Below are 16,809 nucleotides of genomic sequence, written 5' to 3' on the forward strand. Positions count from 1 at the left end.
TACTACATGAAAATGAAAATTAATGAATACACTGTGTACAGTAATTTACCTGATAAGACAGACCTCAGAAAAATACTTTATGAGAGCTTTTATACTTTTATAAAGCTGTCTATAATGAAAATTAATTAACTAAGGATTTTTTTGCCCTGCCAGGGTGTGGCCGAGTTATCCGGAGTGCCGGGTTATCGAGAGCCGAGTTTTCGAGATCCTACTGTAGTTGTATAATAGTTATTTTCTATATAAATTACAATTAAAGAATCTATAGTAAGAGAATTACTATTTATTATACATAAGAACCACTTTTTAAAAGAAAATAACTAAGAAGATACTAATTCTAGTTTTATATTTATAGTTGATTTGCCTTAAAACAAACAGCAATAAAGTTGAATTCTCACATTAAGACTAAGTTTGCTATTGCCCCGACAAAATGTAATTGTCACAACATTAATTTTTACATGATAACGTGAACAAAAATTTTACCAGAATTCATTAAAACCAAATTCTAAATTGCCTTCACAACCCCCAAGAAATAACCTTACTTCCAATAATAATTTTATTATTCACATCAAACAGTGTAGAAAACAAAGTTGTACTGTAATAAATGTTTCATTTTGAGTAGAATAAGTTTTCTTCTCCTAGTAAGGACAGACTGGTTTGACCTCTGATTGTAGAAACATTGGTTTTAGCAGACCATTCTACTATACTCAGAAAATAAGGGTAAAGGACTGCTCCATACACAAACAGCAGATGCTGTCTTCTCATTCTGTTTGACTTGAAAATCATTTAGATCATTAATTTGTTTTTGTAAATAAAATTTTATTTAAATTTCTTTCATATCAAAAAAATATCCTCAAGTATTATTTTTTTCTAAAATTCTACAGATTTGAGAGCTGGAGAAAGTATTGCCACTTGGTCAGCACATGATGGAGATGTGTTCTGTTTACAGTTCAATCCAGACGAAACTGCATGCTACACAATGGGAGGTGATGGAAAGGTAATATTTAAAAATTTTTCAAATGTCAAGAAGTGTTAAACTGAATATAAGTGTAAATATATTTATAGTTTTAAAAAATAGGGCCAATATGCTTAAAAAATTCTTTCCTCTTGCATTGTTTTGCTAATAGAATAGATGAACATTTAATCCTGATATAATACAGGATTAAATGTTAAATAAATATTAATGGTTAACATTAACAATCATACAAAAACTGAATTATTATTTACTTCATTTTTTACTCTCTTTTCATCNATTTATGTGGTTTTAACAAAGTGTAATATCAGAAGCTAAGTTTAATTAATTAAGGAATGAATTTTAGATGAAATTTAAGCAAAAAATCTAAGATTTAATCTAATAGTATTAGCATTGATCTCACCCAAAATTACACAATTTCTGGTGTGATATTAGTAAAGAAAATCATTGATAAGAATTATATGCAGAATACTTTTATTGAGCTTTATTACTTGATACCATTAGGGTTAAGTTTTTTAGAATAGCAAATTATTTTAAATTTGAACTTAAGCAACAAAATAAAATAGACCAATTATTGTAGATTAGTTTATTAAGAAATGATACATGAAAAAACTGTAGTTGATGAATTTATAAAAGTAAATAAAATAGCACATAAATTGAATAGTTAGTTATAAAAGAAACAGAAATAAAATTTTGTTAAAAATTGTTTAAGGCATCCAAAAACGATTGAAAATTCAACAACTTAAAAGTACTACAGTGGAACCCTGTTAAGAAGTTTTTGAAGGACCACTCTAAAAAATTTCTTATGCAGGAACTGTAAAAAAAAAAAAAATTATCTGTATAATTAATTTTATTTCAATATCAAAGTACTAGAACATAGCATAATGTAACATAGTAGAGTAGTAAGATGCACTGACTACAGCAGGTGATGAAGTGACTAGTGTCAATATGACATGTTAATAGTTAATGGACATCACCAATTAGGGAGTGTGGTTGAAACAATAACACCCTAGTTAATTTAATGACCACAATGGATGTGCAAGTGTTTGATATACAATATCATGAACATCTGGAGTTACTTTACTAAAACATCACTATTTTTTTATAAGTGATAAAGTTATGTTAAGGAAAAAGATTATGATTTGTTTCTAACATAAACTTCTTAAGTGGGTAAACTATTGTTGATAGGATTGATATTTCGGGGTTTCTTACATAGGAAAACTTATTTTGCAGAAAATTTTAACAGACATCTTATGGTGTAAATGCCAGGAGCAGAGAAATTGGACTTCACAGGCTGGAACTTCTTAAACAGTACTATACTAAGTTTTCAGAATAGAAAGTCAATGAGTTATAACTTTATTGCTTGAAGATTTTAACTGTTTCTATGATAAAAAGAATATGTTGTTATTAATTAACATAATCTGTGAGTTTGATAGCTTTCCAAACTAAGGTCAATAAATCACCATTAATTGGAAAGAGAGCAGGAATAATTGATGATGATTCATTAAAATTAGTTTGGAAAGCTTTCAGACTTAGAAATTATGTTAATAACCACATAGAGTAATGCCTCATACTTTGAACTTAATTTGTTCCAGATCATCTGAATTCCAAATTGTTCAAAAACCAAAGTAATATTTTCCATAAGAAATAATGGAAAGTGAAATCTTGCTGTCTTCAAGGTTATTTTTATGTAAATTTGTTTATATTTGCAAGACAGCTCTGATTTAGTTTTAATGGAAAGCAAATTAATTCATTCCTCAACCCCAAACAATATTCATGTTGATAAACTTAAAACTGCGAATACACATTATTTAATGCAAAAAGAAGACAATTATATGCTCTAATAATAAATTAAAACTTGAAAATAATAAATAAAACATGTAAATAATATATAATAAAATGAAAATTGCATTTAGTGATTGCAGACTGCCAACTTTGGCATGTTAAACATGGCTGCCACAAGTGTACCACTTTTATGTTACACAATAAGTTCCTTCTTAATTTTAATTGTTGATACTACAATCTTACTTTGTTGCTTCCACACCCATTTTGGATCCACATTTAATGAACAATTATTTATTGTGACATGTCACAGTGTCAAGCTGCAATTTTTTATCATATTTTTAATTGATTTAATTTAAAATAAATGCTCTCCACCTCAAATTAGTAGTGGCTTGCTCACATACATCATACTTTTCCTTTAACAATACAGTCATGCCATCTATGTAACATCTTTTGGGGGAAAATTTTTGAATTGAAACAACATGACTTCCAATGCAAACCGGAAGTTCACATATAGTTAATCAACTCTTCTGCACCTAAGGTTTCCATATCTGATCTCGTCTTTCAGCTGTCTAACTCTGTTCTTGAGATTAAGGAAAGACAGACAGACGGATGAATGACAATAGAAATTTATAGGTCTAAAAGTTTTCTAAATTGCAGCTCAGTGAGTAAAAGTTATATTGAGTTGAACAGAAAGTTTTGTTTATTTTTAACAGCTGTCATTACTTAAACATAGTTGTGTGATTTACTTGTAACAGTCATGAAATTTAACACATTATTGCTAATGAGAGATTGTATTCTTTGTTTAGAAGCTTATTTTAAACTTTTTACTTCATATTTTGTTTGAATAAAATTGAGTCAAAATGTCTTCAGATAGAGAGCATATTTATCATGCTACTCTTTATAAATTTTGGAAAGGATATAATGCCATATAAACAGTTAAAAAGGTTCATAATATGTATGGGGAAGATGCTTCTAAGCTTTGAATATGCAAATTTGGTTAAAAAATTTTCATTTGGGAAATTTTGAACTAATGGATAGACAATGTAGGGGGCAGGGCATTCAAAAGATGTTGAGAAAGAAAAATTGCAGGGAGAAATTGTTAAGAATCAACAAAAAAACAATATATATACAACCAAACATATAAAAAACAAATTAAGAAAAGCACTGAAAACATAAGAGTGTCAAATGAACTTCCTATCTACCACAGGAGGAAATATAATTCTCTCTACTTGAATATAAACCTTTAACTCCCCAGTATTACTCTTTTTGGCAAACGTTTTCGACCCTACCTGGGTCTTCTTCAGGCTACCGTTTTTATAAATTCAAACTTTGCAAAATCGAACAGGAATGGATTAAATGCGATTCAAATCCTAGAATGTCAACGTTCATATAAAAAAAAAAGAACACCACGTTCTTTCCTCGATGACGTTAAATCTTGCGTAAATTGCGCTTGTAATAAACGACACTACACTCAATTATGTGTGGGGTGTTTCTTCATAGCAAAATTTTCATGCTTTAGAGATATTAACTGCGTCTTTGGAGTTAATACATGTGTTGTTTAATCCTGCTTTATAAATCTCTAAGGTCTCCATAATTCTTAGTTGGTCCGTACGTTGTGATAGTCTTACCATACGAGCATTCTGTAGATCCACCCTTATTCCAGGTTCTGTGGCCACGGTTGAAAGGGTGGTGGTGTGTTTATTCTTATCTATATCATATTTATGTTCCTGGAGACGTTTGCGAAGGGAGCGTTTGGTTGATCCCACATATACCAACTTATTATTAAATCTGCCATCCCAAATGGGTATAGAATATACTCCCGGTGCACATTCCAAGTCTAGCGTATCCTTCCCATTGCGTAGTAAGCTATAAATAGATCTTGGCCTACTGTACGTTACTTTATTATTAGTGCGGGAAGAGATTTCTCTGTATATATTGGCCAGATGGTGGTTGTACTCTACTATTTTTCTTTTACTGTTTCCGTCAAGGTGAACATCCGGAATGTGCGGAGTATTGCTCTCTCTTTTCCGTATATATGCTCTTGNGCTAATTACTAAATAAATTACGTAATTAATTTGGCACTAGAGGTAAGCGTTAGGCGCCATCTCTTATTAATATTAATAATTATAAATAAATTATTTAAATTAAATAATTTATTTATAATTATTAATATTAATAAGAGATGGCGCCTAACGCCTACCTCTAGTGCCAAATTGATTATGTAATTCATTTAGTAATTAGCCTAATACTAGCCCGATAGATTTTCGGCATATCGTTGGTGTTTAGTTATGTTATATATCAGGTTTAGCGATGCTTGTTTCTGAAACAATTTTTGAATTGGATGTTCAGTTTCAAACCTAATCATAGCATTGTTTTAAATAAGCTTTAATGCTGAATCAAATGTTTCAAAAGATACAGATTATCATTTGAAATTTTAAAGTTATAACCACTTTAAAGGTTGAAGTGGTCAATTGCTAATTTTACTTGTAAATACTTGGTTGTATGTTCTGTGGAATTAAGCACAAGTTCTCCATAGCAATTTTGTGTTTACTTATAAGCTTTATACAAATTATACATAAGCATAATTACGCTTTACTTAATTATTTTGCATAGAAGTAAGAGGCTAAAAAAGAAATTGGGGTCTTCTTGCTCGTTTGTCTTCTGTTGTTCCATTCATCTTGTCTAGTTTGTTGTTTTGTTCATTTGTTTCACACTGTCTGTCTATCTGTTAATAGTATTGAGATTCACACTCACATTCAGTTTTATTAGTATTAAGTAAATATAAGTCTTCCTACTAACAGCCACTTGGCACTAACTTCTACACGTAGCTATTCGTGGCAGCACTCAATTATTCGTGTTTGCTACACTCAGGTTTTCTTTTACATTCCTTCAGGGATACTACGGCCTTGCAGCCTAAAAACTGCATGCCAACAACAAACTCCTTCTTCCTCTCCCCTTTCCCTTACCCTCTTTTCTGCTGGCGAAACACCTTGTGTACGGCCGATGTCTTTCATGCATGCATGCATGCATGCATGTATGTATATATAGAAGTAAGAGTTTGACATATGAAATAAATAAATTAATGAAATTTATTTTAAACTCTGTTTGTAATAATAATGTTAAGAGTATTTTTTTAAACAGAAATTATAATAAGTTTATTTGTATTAATATCTTTTCACAGTCAGAAACATCGGAAAATACAGTTTTTGAAAAAGAATGTGACATTTCTCAAGTAAGTAATTTACTAATAAAATGTTAAAAATTATATTTCATAAAATGTATTTTTTAGAAATAGTTTTATATATAAATAATTTGTGAATACTTTTAATTCTTTCATATTATTCTTAACATATTTTTAAATAGCTAATAGCAATATTTGTCAAAAATGAAACTTTTATGACTTTTAGGATATAAAATATGCAAAATTCATATTCTGATTTTTTTGGCCATATTTACTAACAACATTTCAAATATAAACATCAACTGAAACCTGATGTATAGCAAATAGACCCACAATTGCCTTAAATAATCGGGCTATATTTTGGAAATAATAATTATGAATTACAAATAAATTTGGCACTAGAGGGGGAGGCTTTAGGCACTATCTCATATTAGAGTTGTGGGTTCGAGTCCTGCTTTGGGCTGATTCTTTTCTTCCAGTTTACTCTAAATTAATTAAATATTATAATTGTTAATTTTAACGTAAGATGGTGCCTAAACGCCTCCCTATAGTGCCAAATTTATTTGTAATTCATAATTATTATTTTTAAAATATAGACCAGCTATTTACTGCGATTGTGGGTGTCTAATTGAAGATTTTGAATTGGTAGCTTTAGATTTAGCATTACTTTATTTTTTTGAATGTATTGATTCAATCTAACACTGGCTTACTAAATTCTCAAACTGAAGTGAAGAACTATGTTATAAGTTTTCAGATTTGTCTGAAGTTATTAGGATGTGTCCATACAAATTATCACTTGCAAACTAAGCACTTGATTTAAAAGTTTAGTAGACAGTGGAACTTGGAACGTGAATGGGTTACATGTAGGAAAGTTGAACATCATCAAAAATGAAAGGAATCGATTGAAGATTGATCTTCTAGGCATCAGTGATGTTCACTGGACTGGAAGCGGATTTTTTTAATTCTCATGATTACATCATCTACTACTTTGGAAATTATACTATACAGCAAAGACGGGTAGGTTTCATTCTGCACAAGGAAGATAAGTTTCGCCATAGAAAGCTTTCGAACAATTGACGACAGAATCATAGCAAGCCATATTAAAAGGAAACCTTGCAATTTTACAATCCTGCAGGTTTATGCACTCACTGCTGATTCAGAAGAAGAAGTAACTGAGGCTTTCTACAATGAATTCCAAGAAACACTGTGTCAGACACCAAGAAAAGATGTCTATGTCATTGGAGATTTCAACACAAAAGTAGGTGAAATGGAAGAATCATGCATTGTAGGAAAATTTGGTGTTGGAAAATGATATGAGTCAGGTGAACAACTGATTCAGTTCTGCCAAGAACAGCAGATGACTGTGATGAATATGTGGTTTGAACAGTCAAGGTGGCGATTGTATACATGGACTTCTCCCAATAGAGAATATTGTAACCAGATTGACTACTTCCTGTGCCAGCAAAAGTGGAAGAGTTTCATTTTGGCTGTAAAAATGTATCCTAGTGCCGATTGTGGAACGAATCACGAACTGCTCATTGCCAAAGTGAAAATAAGGTTTTGTAATGTCAAGTGACCATCAGCAATGCCAAAATTTGATGTTGAAATGATCCCATCTGTCTATGATATAGAAATAAAGAATATATTTGACTTGCTCAATTTTGTAGAAAGAAACCAGAATAACTATGGAAAGATATAAAAGTACATATCAATGTAGTGTATCAGCTCATTCCATGCAAGAAGATGGCAAAATTGGCAAAATGGATATCAGAAACTATGATAGAAATAGCAGAACAGCAAAGAAAGGCAAAAATCATTGGTAACCGAGAGGAAATATGAAGATTAAATGCAAAGTTCCAAAAAGAAGCCAAGAAAGATAATGGAAAATTCTGGGAAGAACAGTGCAAGAAAATGGAAGCACCAGCTCAGAAAGGCTTCATTAGACAATGCTTCGCTTATGTGAAGAAAGCCTGAACACGATTTATTGCATGCAAGGCAGCGGTCAATGGCCAAGGTGGTCACGAATTACATGATCAAGAAGCGATCAAAGAAAGATGGAAGGAATATACAGAACAACTTTACGCCAGTGAAACAGAAGCTGATACCCAAGGTATTGAAGAGGAAGAACTGACAGAGTTGGAGCTAGACATCTTAGAAGAAGAGATGGCGTGGGCACTCAAACAGCTGGCTAGCCACAAGGCCCCAGGAGTTGATGGAATACCAGCAGAGTTACTGAAATCTTTATCATTAAAAGTTTTGACAGCACTGTGCCAAAGTGTGTGGAAGAATGGCCAATGGCCAAAGGATTGGAAAAGATCTAGTTTTATTCCCATACCAAAGAAGGTCGATATCAAAGATTGCTCCAACTGTCAGATCATCGCTCTGATTTCACACACTAGTAAGATTCTGCTGAAGATCATTCAACAGCATATGTACTCAACCATAGACAGAGAGATGTCAGATGGAAAGGCAGGTTTCCGAAAAGGAAGAGGAACACGTGATCATATTGCTAATCTTCATTGGATGATGGAAACAGTGAGGGAATACCAAAAAGATCTATACATGTGCTTCATTGATTACTCAAAGGCTTTTGATTGTATTGATCTTGACAAGTTGTGGAAATGCCTCAAGGAAATGAGAATCTCACTGCATCTCACCCAGCTCATATAATTGTTATACACTGGACAAGAAGCCACTGTAAGAATGCCATACGGTGATACAGACTGGTTCAAGATCATAAGAGGTATCTGCCAGGGGTGTATCCTTTTACCAACACTATTCAATCTGTATGCAGAGGTGGTAATGAGGGAAGCAGATATCAATGAGTCTATTGGATTTGAAAATCTATTGGAATGAAAGTTGGAGGCAGGAACATCAATAATTTCCGATATGTGGATGATATCACACTGCTCATGGAAAGTCAGGAAGATCTAGAGCAGCTGCTTCTGAGAGTAAAGCACAAAAGTGCAAAGGTAGGGCTGCTTCTTAACTTCAAGAAAACCAAAATAATGACTACTGCACGGAATACGGAAGTCAAAATAGTGATCAATGGTGAAGAAATTGAGGTAGTGGAAGATTTCATAATCCTCATGTCCAAAATCAACCATATTGATGATTGCAGTCCTGAAATCAGAAGACACATAGCCTTTGGTGAACCTTGATGATCAGTGTGAACAACTGTTGGAAGAATAAAGACATCTGCCTCCAAAATAAATGCAGATTAGTTAGTGCAATTACTTTTCCTATGGTCACATATGGTTACGAAACTTGGAATCTAAAGAAAGTGGACAGAAGGAAGATAGATGCTTTTGAACTGTGGTGTTGGAGATGGCTTTTGCACATTCCATGGACAGTGCTGATCACCAACAAAACTGTTTTAGACAGAGTCCAACCGAAAATCTCATTGGAAGCCCAGATAACCAAACAGAAATCGTCCTTTTTTGGTCATATAATGAGAACCAGCTCCCTTGAGAAGGCAGTTATGCTGGGAATGGTTNTAAACAAATAATGGAATACAATATATGGTAATGAGACTACTACTACTAATTATAGTCTATAAGTCGTGCGAGAAAGGGACTTATATCTAACCGATACACAATTGAGAGAGAGAGCTCACAAAATCATTTACAAACATACAACCTGATCGTTGTCTATATTTTTCTCTGTAGGCAAGGGACACTTTGGAGATAAAGTTCATTTACTTCATTCCATGGGAGATCAATATGTGCACAAAATCAAAGTAAGTTTCTAAGTGCTAACTCTGGAATTATTCTATGTGACTCGTCTAAGGGCGTTGGTCATCAGGAGGAAACCATGTGGAATCCGGACACTTCCAGGTCTGTCGATGAACTTCCCGAATTATGACAAATTTCCTCTATATGTCATGATTTACGACCAATCATCTGCCAGAAACTCTTTCATGTGAACGGATGAAAGGGGAATCAAACAGGGGTAGATAGTTCAAATCTGAGCGAGATTTTTAGCGGATAAGGGAAAAACAGAGGATGTACGAACTTCCCTCAAAGGAAGTAACATCTGTTATCTGCCTTTTCCCACGTTGGAAAACGTTCATTTTCTCACAAAAATGAAATAATATTTGGTGACAATATTTAACATTATTAATAAAATTACTATTTTAGACCCAGGGGCCTTTCAGATCTCACATAATGCAAGAATGAGAGATGACTTGCCTTTACAGTTTCAGTGCATTTTTTTAGTGCATGCACAGTTCAAACTCTGAAGTGTCATTATAGATCTGAGGCAAGTTTGTTTTGTCGAATTTAGTGTTCAAACTCTGGAACGTTTGAAGTTAGTCATTTGAAGTATGTGGTACGACTATACTGCTTTTATCATAGGAACAGTTGAAATCTTGATGCAATAATTTTATAACTCATTGAGTTTCTGTTCTGGAAATTTGGTAGTACTTTTAAGTTGTTGAATCTTATTAGTTTCTGAATGTCATAACAAATAATTTTTAACAAAAATTAATTACTATATTTCTTTGTTTCTTTTATAATTAACTATTCAATTTATATGTTGTTCTATTTATTTTATGAATTCATCAACTACATTCTTTTCCATATAGCATTTCTTTAAAAACTAATCTGTGATAATCTGTCTTTTTTATTTCTGTTGGGTAAGTAAGTTGTTCAAGAAAATTAAATTTCATTATTTAACATTGTCAGAAATTAACAAAAATACTTACTTGACTAATGAAAATGCAAAATGCATAAAGATGGCTTAATATACAGAAATTTAATCTTTTATTTAAGCAATAATTAATTTGTAAAATACATGTAAGGAAACTATCAAGAAATTAAAAAATATGCAATTTTATTTAATGGTTTATTTAAATTTTGTATAACGTGCTAATTTTTTTTTTTAAATGGTACTCTTTGTTTTACTCTTACCTTTATGGGTTTGTTGATTGATTGTTATGGGTGTTTAGCTACCATTGTCTTCATTATATTGCTGTATTTTTTTGTAAATAAAAAAATATAAATAAATATATTTAAGTAAGTAGTTCATTAATTAAAAACATGTTTACAATACTCTTAACTAAACTTATAGATTGCAATAAAAATATGAAGTAGTACTGTGCATTTTTATGATTTATCATGAAATTGCCTACTTTCATAAGGAATGTATGTTCCCAGTGTGTAAAAAGACATTACAAAAGGAATAAGACACTTATGTGGTACTTCTAGGTATTAGAATTTTATAATATATCAATTTTTTGTCCTGACATTTTTAATTAATTTAATTAATGTTTTAATTGAGGGTAAAAAACTAGAATATTGCAAATAAAATCTAATTAAAGTAGTACAGTAGAACCTCGAAAACTCGGCCTAATGTGGACCGAAGGGTGGCCGAGTTTGTGAAAATGCCGGGTTATCGGGAAGTTAAAAAATGATAAGTATGTGTGTTTCCTCAGAAAATAGTGTACTGTACTTGTATGTATTGTTTGCTTGAGAATACAACAGAGAATAAACTGCCCAAATACCCTTAAACAAAGGAAAAGTACGTCCTTTATGAAGGCATAGAGCCTTTACTACATGAAAATGAAAATTAATGAATACACTGTGTACAGTAATTTACCTGATAAGACAGACCTCAGAAAAATACTTTANTATTAAAAAACTTTTTATATAATGAATTATTATAAAATGGCAAAAAGCTTAAATTTCAGGGTAGAGATGAGTTTCATAAAAAGTTGTAAATGCCAATAACAAGTAAAATCTTCAATAAGTCTGATCCCACTCAAGATATGACACACACTACTCTATATCTCCCTATCCCTCGATCTTGAACCAATAAAATTTAATAGTATCATCTCCCTAATACACAAACCTGCCTGCAGAATTTCAGAAATTTTCAACAAAAGGCACAGGAGTTATTAAGCTTCCAAGTGGGTGAATAAAATCATGCCTCCTCACACATACACACACAAATATCAATACATACATAAAAAAACCCCCAAAGGGCTTTTTTGTTTCTTATCATTTCAGGTCCAGAGTCCAAAAATGTAAAAATCTGAAGTGGTCATTTTTTGACTGACTGCTATACTTTATCTCTGTTATATATATAAGAGCTGCAAAAGTAATAAAAAAGATGGAAAGAAAAAGCAATGCCTATGATAATACCTTCTGAACTGTGTGTAAGTTAAGTGACATGTTTTCAATGATAACTTCAGAAGTGCGGGATTTAAGGTCAGCAGGTCATTTGACATTTTTACTTTACTTTTAGCAATTTTCTGTTGCATACACATTGATGCAGATTATTGTCCAGAAGCTTCCAGATGCCCTCAAGAAAAAAAGCTTTCTGGTGTAGCCTTTAGTGAATTTTGCACCATCTCCATTACCCTGGTGTCATCAGCAAACTTCTGACTTCGCAAATGTTCTTTCAAAGATCCAAACAAATGAAAATCTGGTGGTACTTTATGGTGGTTATTTCATCACCTCAAATTTCAGATTACTTAGTTTATCCCCTGTATGTGCAGCCATATAGGACTTGGCATTGTTATGAAAACAGCAAAACTCGTTTTGAGAGAAATCTCTGATATTTTTATTATATTGCAGCTTCAACTTGTTCACCAGCATGTCATACCAAGTATTAATCACAGTTTGACTGTGATTAATACTTGGTATGACATGCTGGTGAACAAGTTCCTGAAAGTGCATCAATATAGGGCCATTAGGATCCCAAAATATTGTCAGTATGACTTTCCCAGCAAAAGCCTGTGTCCTGAAATTTTTGTTGACTGGAGACAACATGTGCTTCCACTGCATCTATTGTCTCTTACTCACTGCTTCATAACAGTGCATTCAAGACTTGTCTCCTGTCACAATTCAATGGAGAAAAGCATCTCCTTCATAAGCATAACCAATCCAAATGCTCCTGACAAATGTCTGTCACACATGCTTTGTGATCAATGGACAGCTGCCTTAGGACCAATCTGCTACACACTTTCCTACACCTGAAGTCATCATACAAAATATTGTACATAGAGTCATGACTCATTCCATGGTAATTTCATTAACAGTAACCTTCCTGTATCCACAGATTCACTGCTCGATCTGCTGTTTCACAGTCTCAGTTATTACGCAAACTAGTCTCCTACTCTGGTGTTCATCACTAACATTTTGTCTTTTGTTTTAAATCTTTTCACCCAATCATACACTCGTCCCTGACTAAACAATTGTTTCATACTAAACCTTCATTCCTAAAATACAAATAACACTTCATTGCTCTTCCATGGTGCAATTTGACAGTATTGTGCAAGTATTGCAAAAGTAATTTCAGAAGGTTCAAGTTCAAAACCGTTTTAATGTAATTAACAAATTATTTAGAGACCTCGAGAAAGACCTGGCAACCTACTCCAGTATTTTGTCAAAATACCCTATGGATCAATTTACAAATACTGTTTCAAATGTGTTACTGACTTGTAAAAACCTTGGGCCAGTAGGTACCAATCGAGCAACTGGGAAAGAGCAACGAGTTGTTATTAGTAGTGGGAACGTTGATGATGTGATCAGGCTAAATCCTAAAGGATACCTGATTGCTGATGTAGCTTGTAGTGAAAAGAGAACTTTGCGCTGTACTAAAATATTTAAAATTGGAACTTGGAATGTAAATGGGTTACACGTAAGAAAGTTGAACATAATCAAAAATAAAATGAATCGTTTGACGATTGATCTTCTAGGCATCAGTGAAGTTCACTGGACTAGAAGCGGACTTTTTAATTCCAATGATTATATCATCTACTACTCTGGAAATGATACCATCCAGAGAAGAGGAGTAGGTTTCATTCTGCACAGAAAGATCAGTTGCACCATAGAAAGCTTTTGAACATTTGACAACAGAATCATAGCAATCCATATCAAAGGAAAACCTCACAATTTTACAATCCTTCAGGTTTATGCACCAACTGCTGATTCAGGGTAACTGAGGCTTTCTACAATGAACTCCAAAAAACACTGCGTCAGACAGCAAGAAAAGATGTCTATGTCATCGGAGATTTCAATGCAAAAGTAAGTGAAATGGAAGAATCATGCATTATAAAAAAATTTGGTCTTGGAAAACGAAACAAGTCAGATGAATGACTGATTCAGTTCTGCCAAAAACAGCATATTACCATAATGAATATGTGGTTTGAACAGCCAAGGCAGCAATTGTATACATGACTTCTTCCAATAGGAAATATCATAACCAAATTAACTACTTCTTGTGCCAACAAAAGTGGAAGAGTTTCGTTTTGTCTGAGAAAACGTATCCTGGCACCGATTGCAGAACAGAACATGAACTGCTTGTTGCCAAAGTGAAACTAAGGATTTGTAATATCAAGCAACCATCAGTGATGCCAAAATTTGATGTCGAAATGATCCCTGATGCCTATGATATAGAAATAAATATATTTGACTCACCCAATTTCCCAGAAAGAGAACCAGAAGAACTATGAAAAGATATAAAAGTACATATCAATGATGTAGCCCATCAACTCATTCCACACAAAAAGAAGGCAAAATGGCAAAATGGATGTCAGAAACTACAATAGTAGTAGCAGAACAATGAAGAAACGCAAAAATCATTGGTAACCGAGAGGAAATATGAAGATTAAATGCAAAGTTCCAAAAAGAAGCCAAGAAAGATAATGGAAAATTCTGGGAAGAACAGTGCAAGAAAATGGAAGCACCAGCTCAGAAAGGCTTCATTAGACAATGCTTCGCTTATGTGAAGAAAGCCTGAACACGATTTATTGCATGCAAGGCAGCGGTCAATGGCCAAGGTGGTCACGAATTACATGATCAAGAAGCGATCAAAGAAAGATGGAAGGAATATACAGAACAACTTTACGCCAGTGAAACAGAAGCTGATACCCAAGGTATTGAAGAGGAAGAACTGACAGAGTTGGAGCTAGACATCTTAGAAGAAGAGATGGCGTGGGCACTCAAACAGCTGGCTAGCCACAAGGCCCCAGGAGTTGATGGAATACCAGCAGAGTTACTGAAATCTTTATCATTAAAAGTTTTGACAGCACTGTGCCAAAGTGTGTGGAAGAATGGCCAATGGCCAAAGGATTGGAAAAGATCTAGTTTTATTCCCATACCAAACTGTCAGATCATCGCTCTGATTTCACACACTAGTAAGATTCTGCTGAAGATCATTCAACAGCATATGTACTCAACCATAGACAGAGAGATGTCAGATGGAAAGGCAGGTTTCCGAAAAGGAAGAGGAACACGTGATCATATTGCTAATCTTCATTGGATGATGGAAACAGTGAGGGAATACCAAAAAGATCTATACATGTGCTTCATTGATTACTCAAAGGCTTTTGATTGTATTGATCTTGACAAGTTGTGGAAATGCCTCAAGGAAATGAGAATCTCACTGCATCTCACCCAGCTCATATAATTGTTATACACTGGACAAGAAGCCACTGTAAGAATGCCATACGGTGATACAGACTGGTTCAAGATCATAAGAGGTATCTGCCAGGGGTGTATCCTTTTACCAACACTATTCAATCTGTATGCAGAGGTGGTAATGAGGGAAGCAGATATCAATGAGTCTATTGGATTTGAAAATCTATTGGAATGAAAGTTGGAGGCAGGAACATCAATAATTTCCGATATGTGGATGATATCACACTGCTCATGGAAAGTCAGGAAGATCTAGAGCAGCTGCTTCTGAGAGTAAAGCACAAAAGTGCAAAGGTAGGGCTGCTTCTTAACTTCAAGAAAACCAAAATAATGACTACTGCACGGAATACGGAAGTCAAAATAGTGATCAATGGTGAAGAAATTGAGGTAGTGGAAGATTTCATAATCCTCATGTCCAAAATCAACCATATTGATGATTGCAGTCCTGAAATCAGAAGACACATAGCCTTTGGTGAACCTTGATGATCAGTGTGAACAACTGTTGGAAGAATAAAGACATCTGCCTCCAAAATAAATGCAGATTAGTTAGTGCAATTACTTTTCCTATGGTCACATATGGTTACGAAACTTGGAATCTAAAGAAAGTGGACAGAAGGAAGATAGATGCTTTTGAACTGTGGTGTTGGAGATGGCTTTTGCACATTCCATGGACAGTGCTGATCACCAACAAAACTGTTTTAGACAGAGTCCAACCGAAAATCTCATTGGAAGCCCAGATAACCAAACAGAAATCGTCCTTTTTTGGTCATATAATGAGAACCAGCTCCCTTGAGAAGGCAGTTATGCTGGGAATGGTTAGCAGATAAAGAGCATGGGGTCGACCAAGGACTCGGTGACTCTACACAATCAAAAGTGACACTTTTGATTTGAGTGCACACTATTTCTCTTGTAATTTAAATTATAATTTTTAAACTGTAGGTGTCTCACAATAAAGCCTATATAATTTTTTAAATTCAAAACATAAATATATAATTTGTTTTGAAAATGAGAATNAAATTGAAATGGCATATTAAACAATCATAAAAAGTGGATTTGTACAATTTTATACATAACAATATGTAAAATTGTGTCCATGGAATTGAAAAAAACAGGAAAAAGTTCCATCGTTTGTAAGTTAGCATATTTTATAATCTTGCACCATGCCGGTCCAACAATGAAGGGTTAATGGAATGTTACTGTAATAATAATAATACAATTTTATTTTGGCTGAAAGTTTATGTCTAGAAACTCTTTCTAAACACAAAAAATAGAGTAATAGCAGTAACAACAGCAGTAGCAGTGTTTCTGAAACATAACTAAACACCAACGATATGCCGAAAATCTATCGGGCTAGTATTAGGCTAATTACTAAATGAATTACGTAATCAATTTGGCACTAGAGGTAGGCGTTAGGCGCCATCTCTTATTAATATTAATAATTATAAATAAAT

The 16,809-nt window shown here is 33.4% G+C and overlaps 1 protein-coding gene across 1 annotated transcript in view; it reads left to right on the top strand.

The window, feature by feature from the left end:
• Positions 1–16,809, top strand: part of LOC111629765 (Golgi-specific brefeldin A-resistance guanine nucleotide exchange factor 1-like) — a gene marked incomplete at its 3' end in the record, with an annotated part of 182,789 nt that overhangs the window by 50,266 nt on the left and 115,714 nt on the right. Inside the window, exon 8 of the mRNA XM_023373680.1 lies at positions 5,937–5,987. Within this exon, the coding sequence (XP_023229448.1) occupies positions 5,937–5,987 (51 nt within the window). The remainder of the gene's footprint in view (positions 1–5,936; positions 5,988–16,809) is intronic.

Source organism: Centruroides sculpturatus, unplaced genomic scaffold, assembly GCF_000671375.1.
Source record: "Centruroides sculpturatus isolate CEXI.00-Female unplaced genomic scaffold, Cexi_2.0 scaffold73, whole genome shotgun sequence".
Taxonomy (NCBI): domain Eukaryota; kingdom Metazoa; phylum Arthropoda; class Arachnida; order Scorpiones; family Buthidae; genus Centruroides; species Centruroides sculpturatus.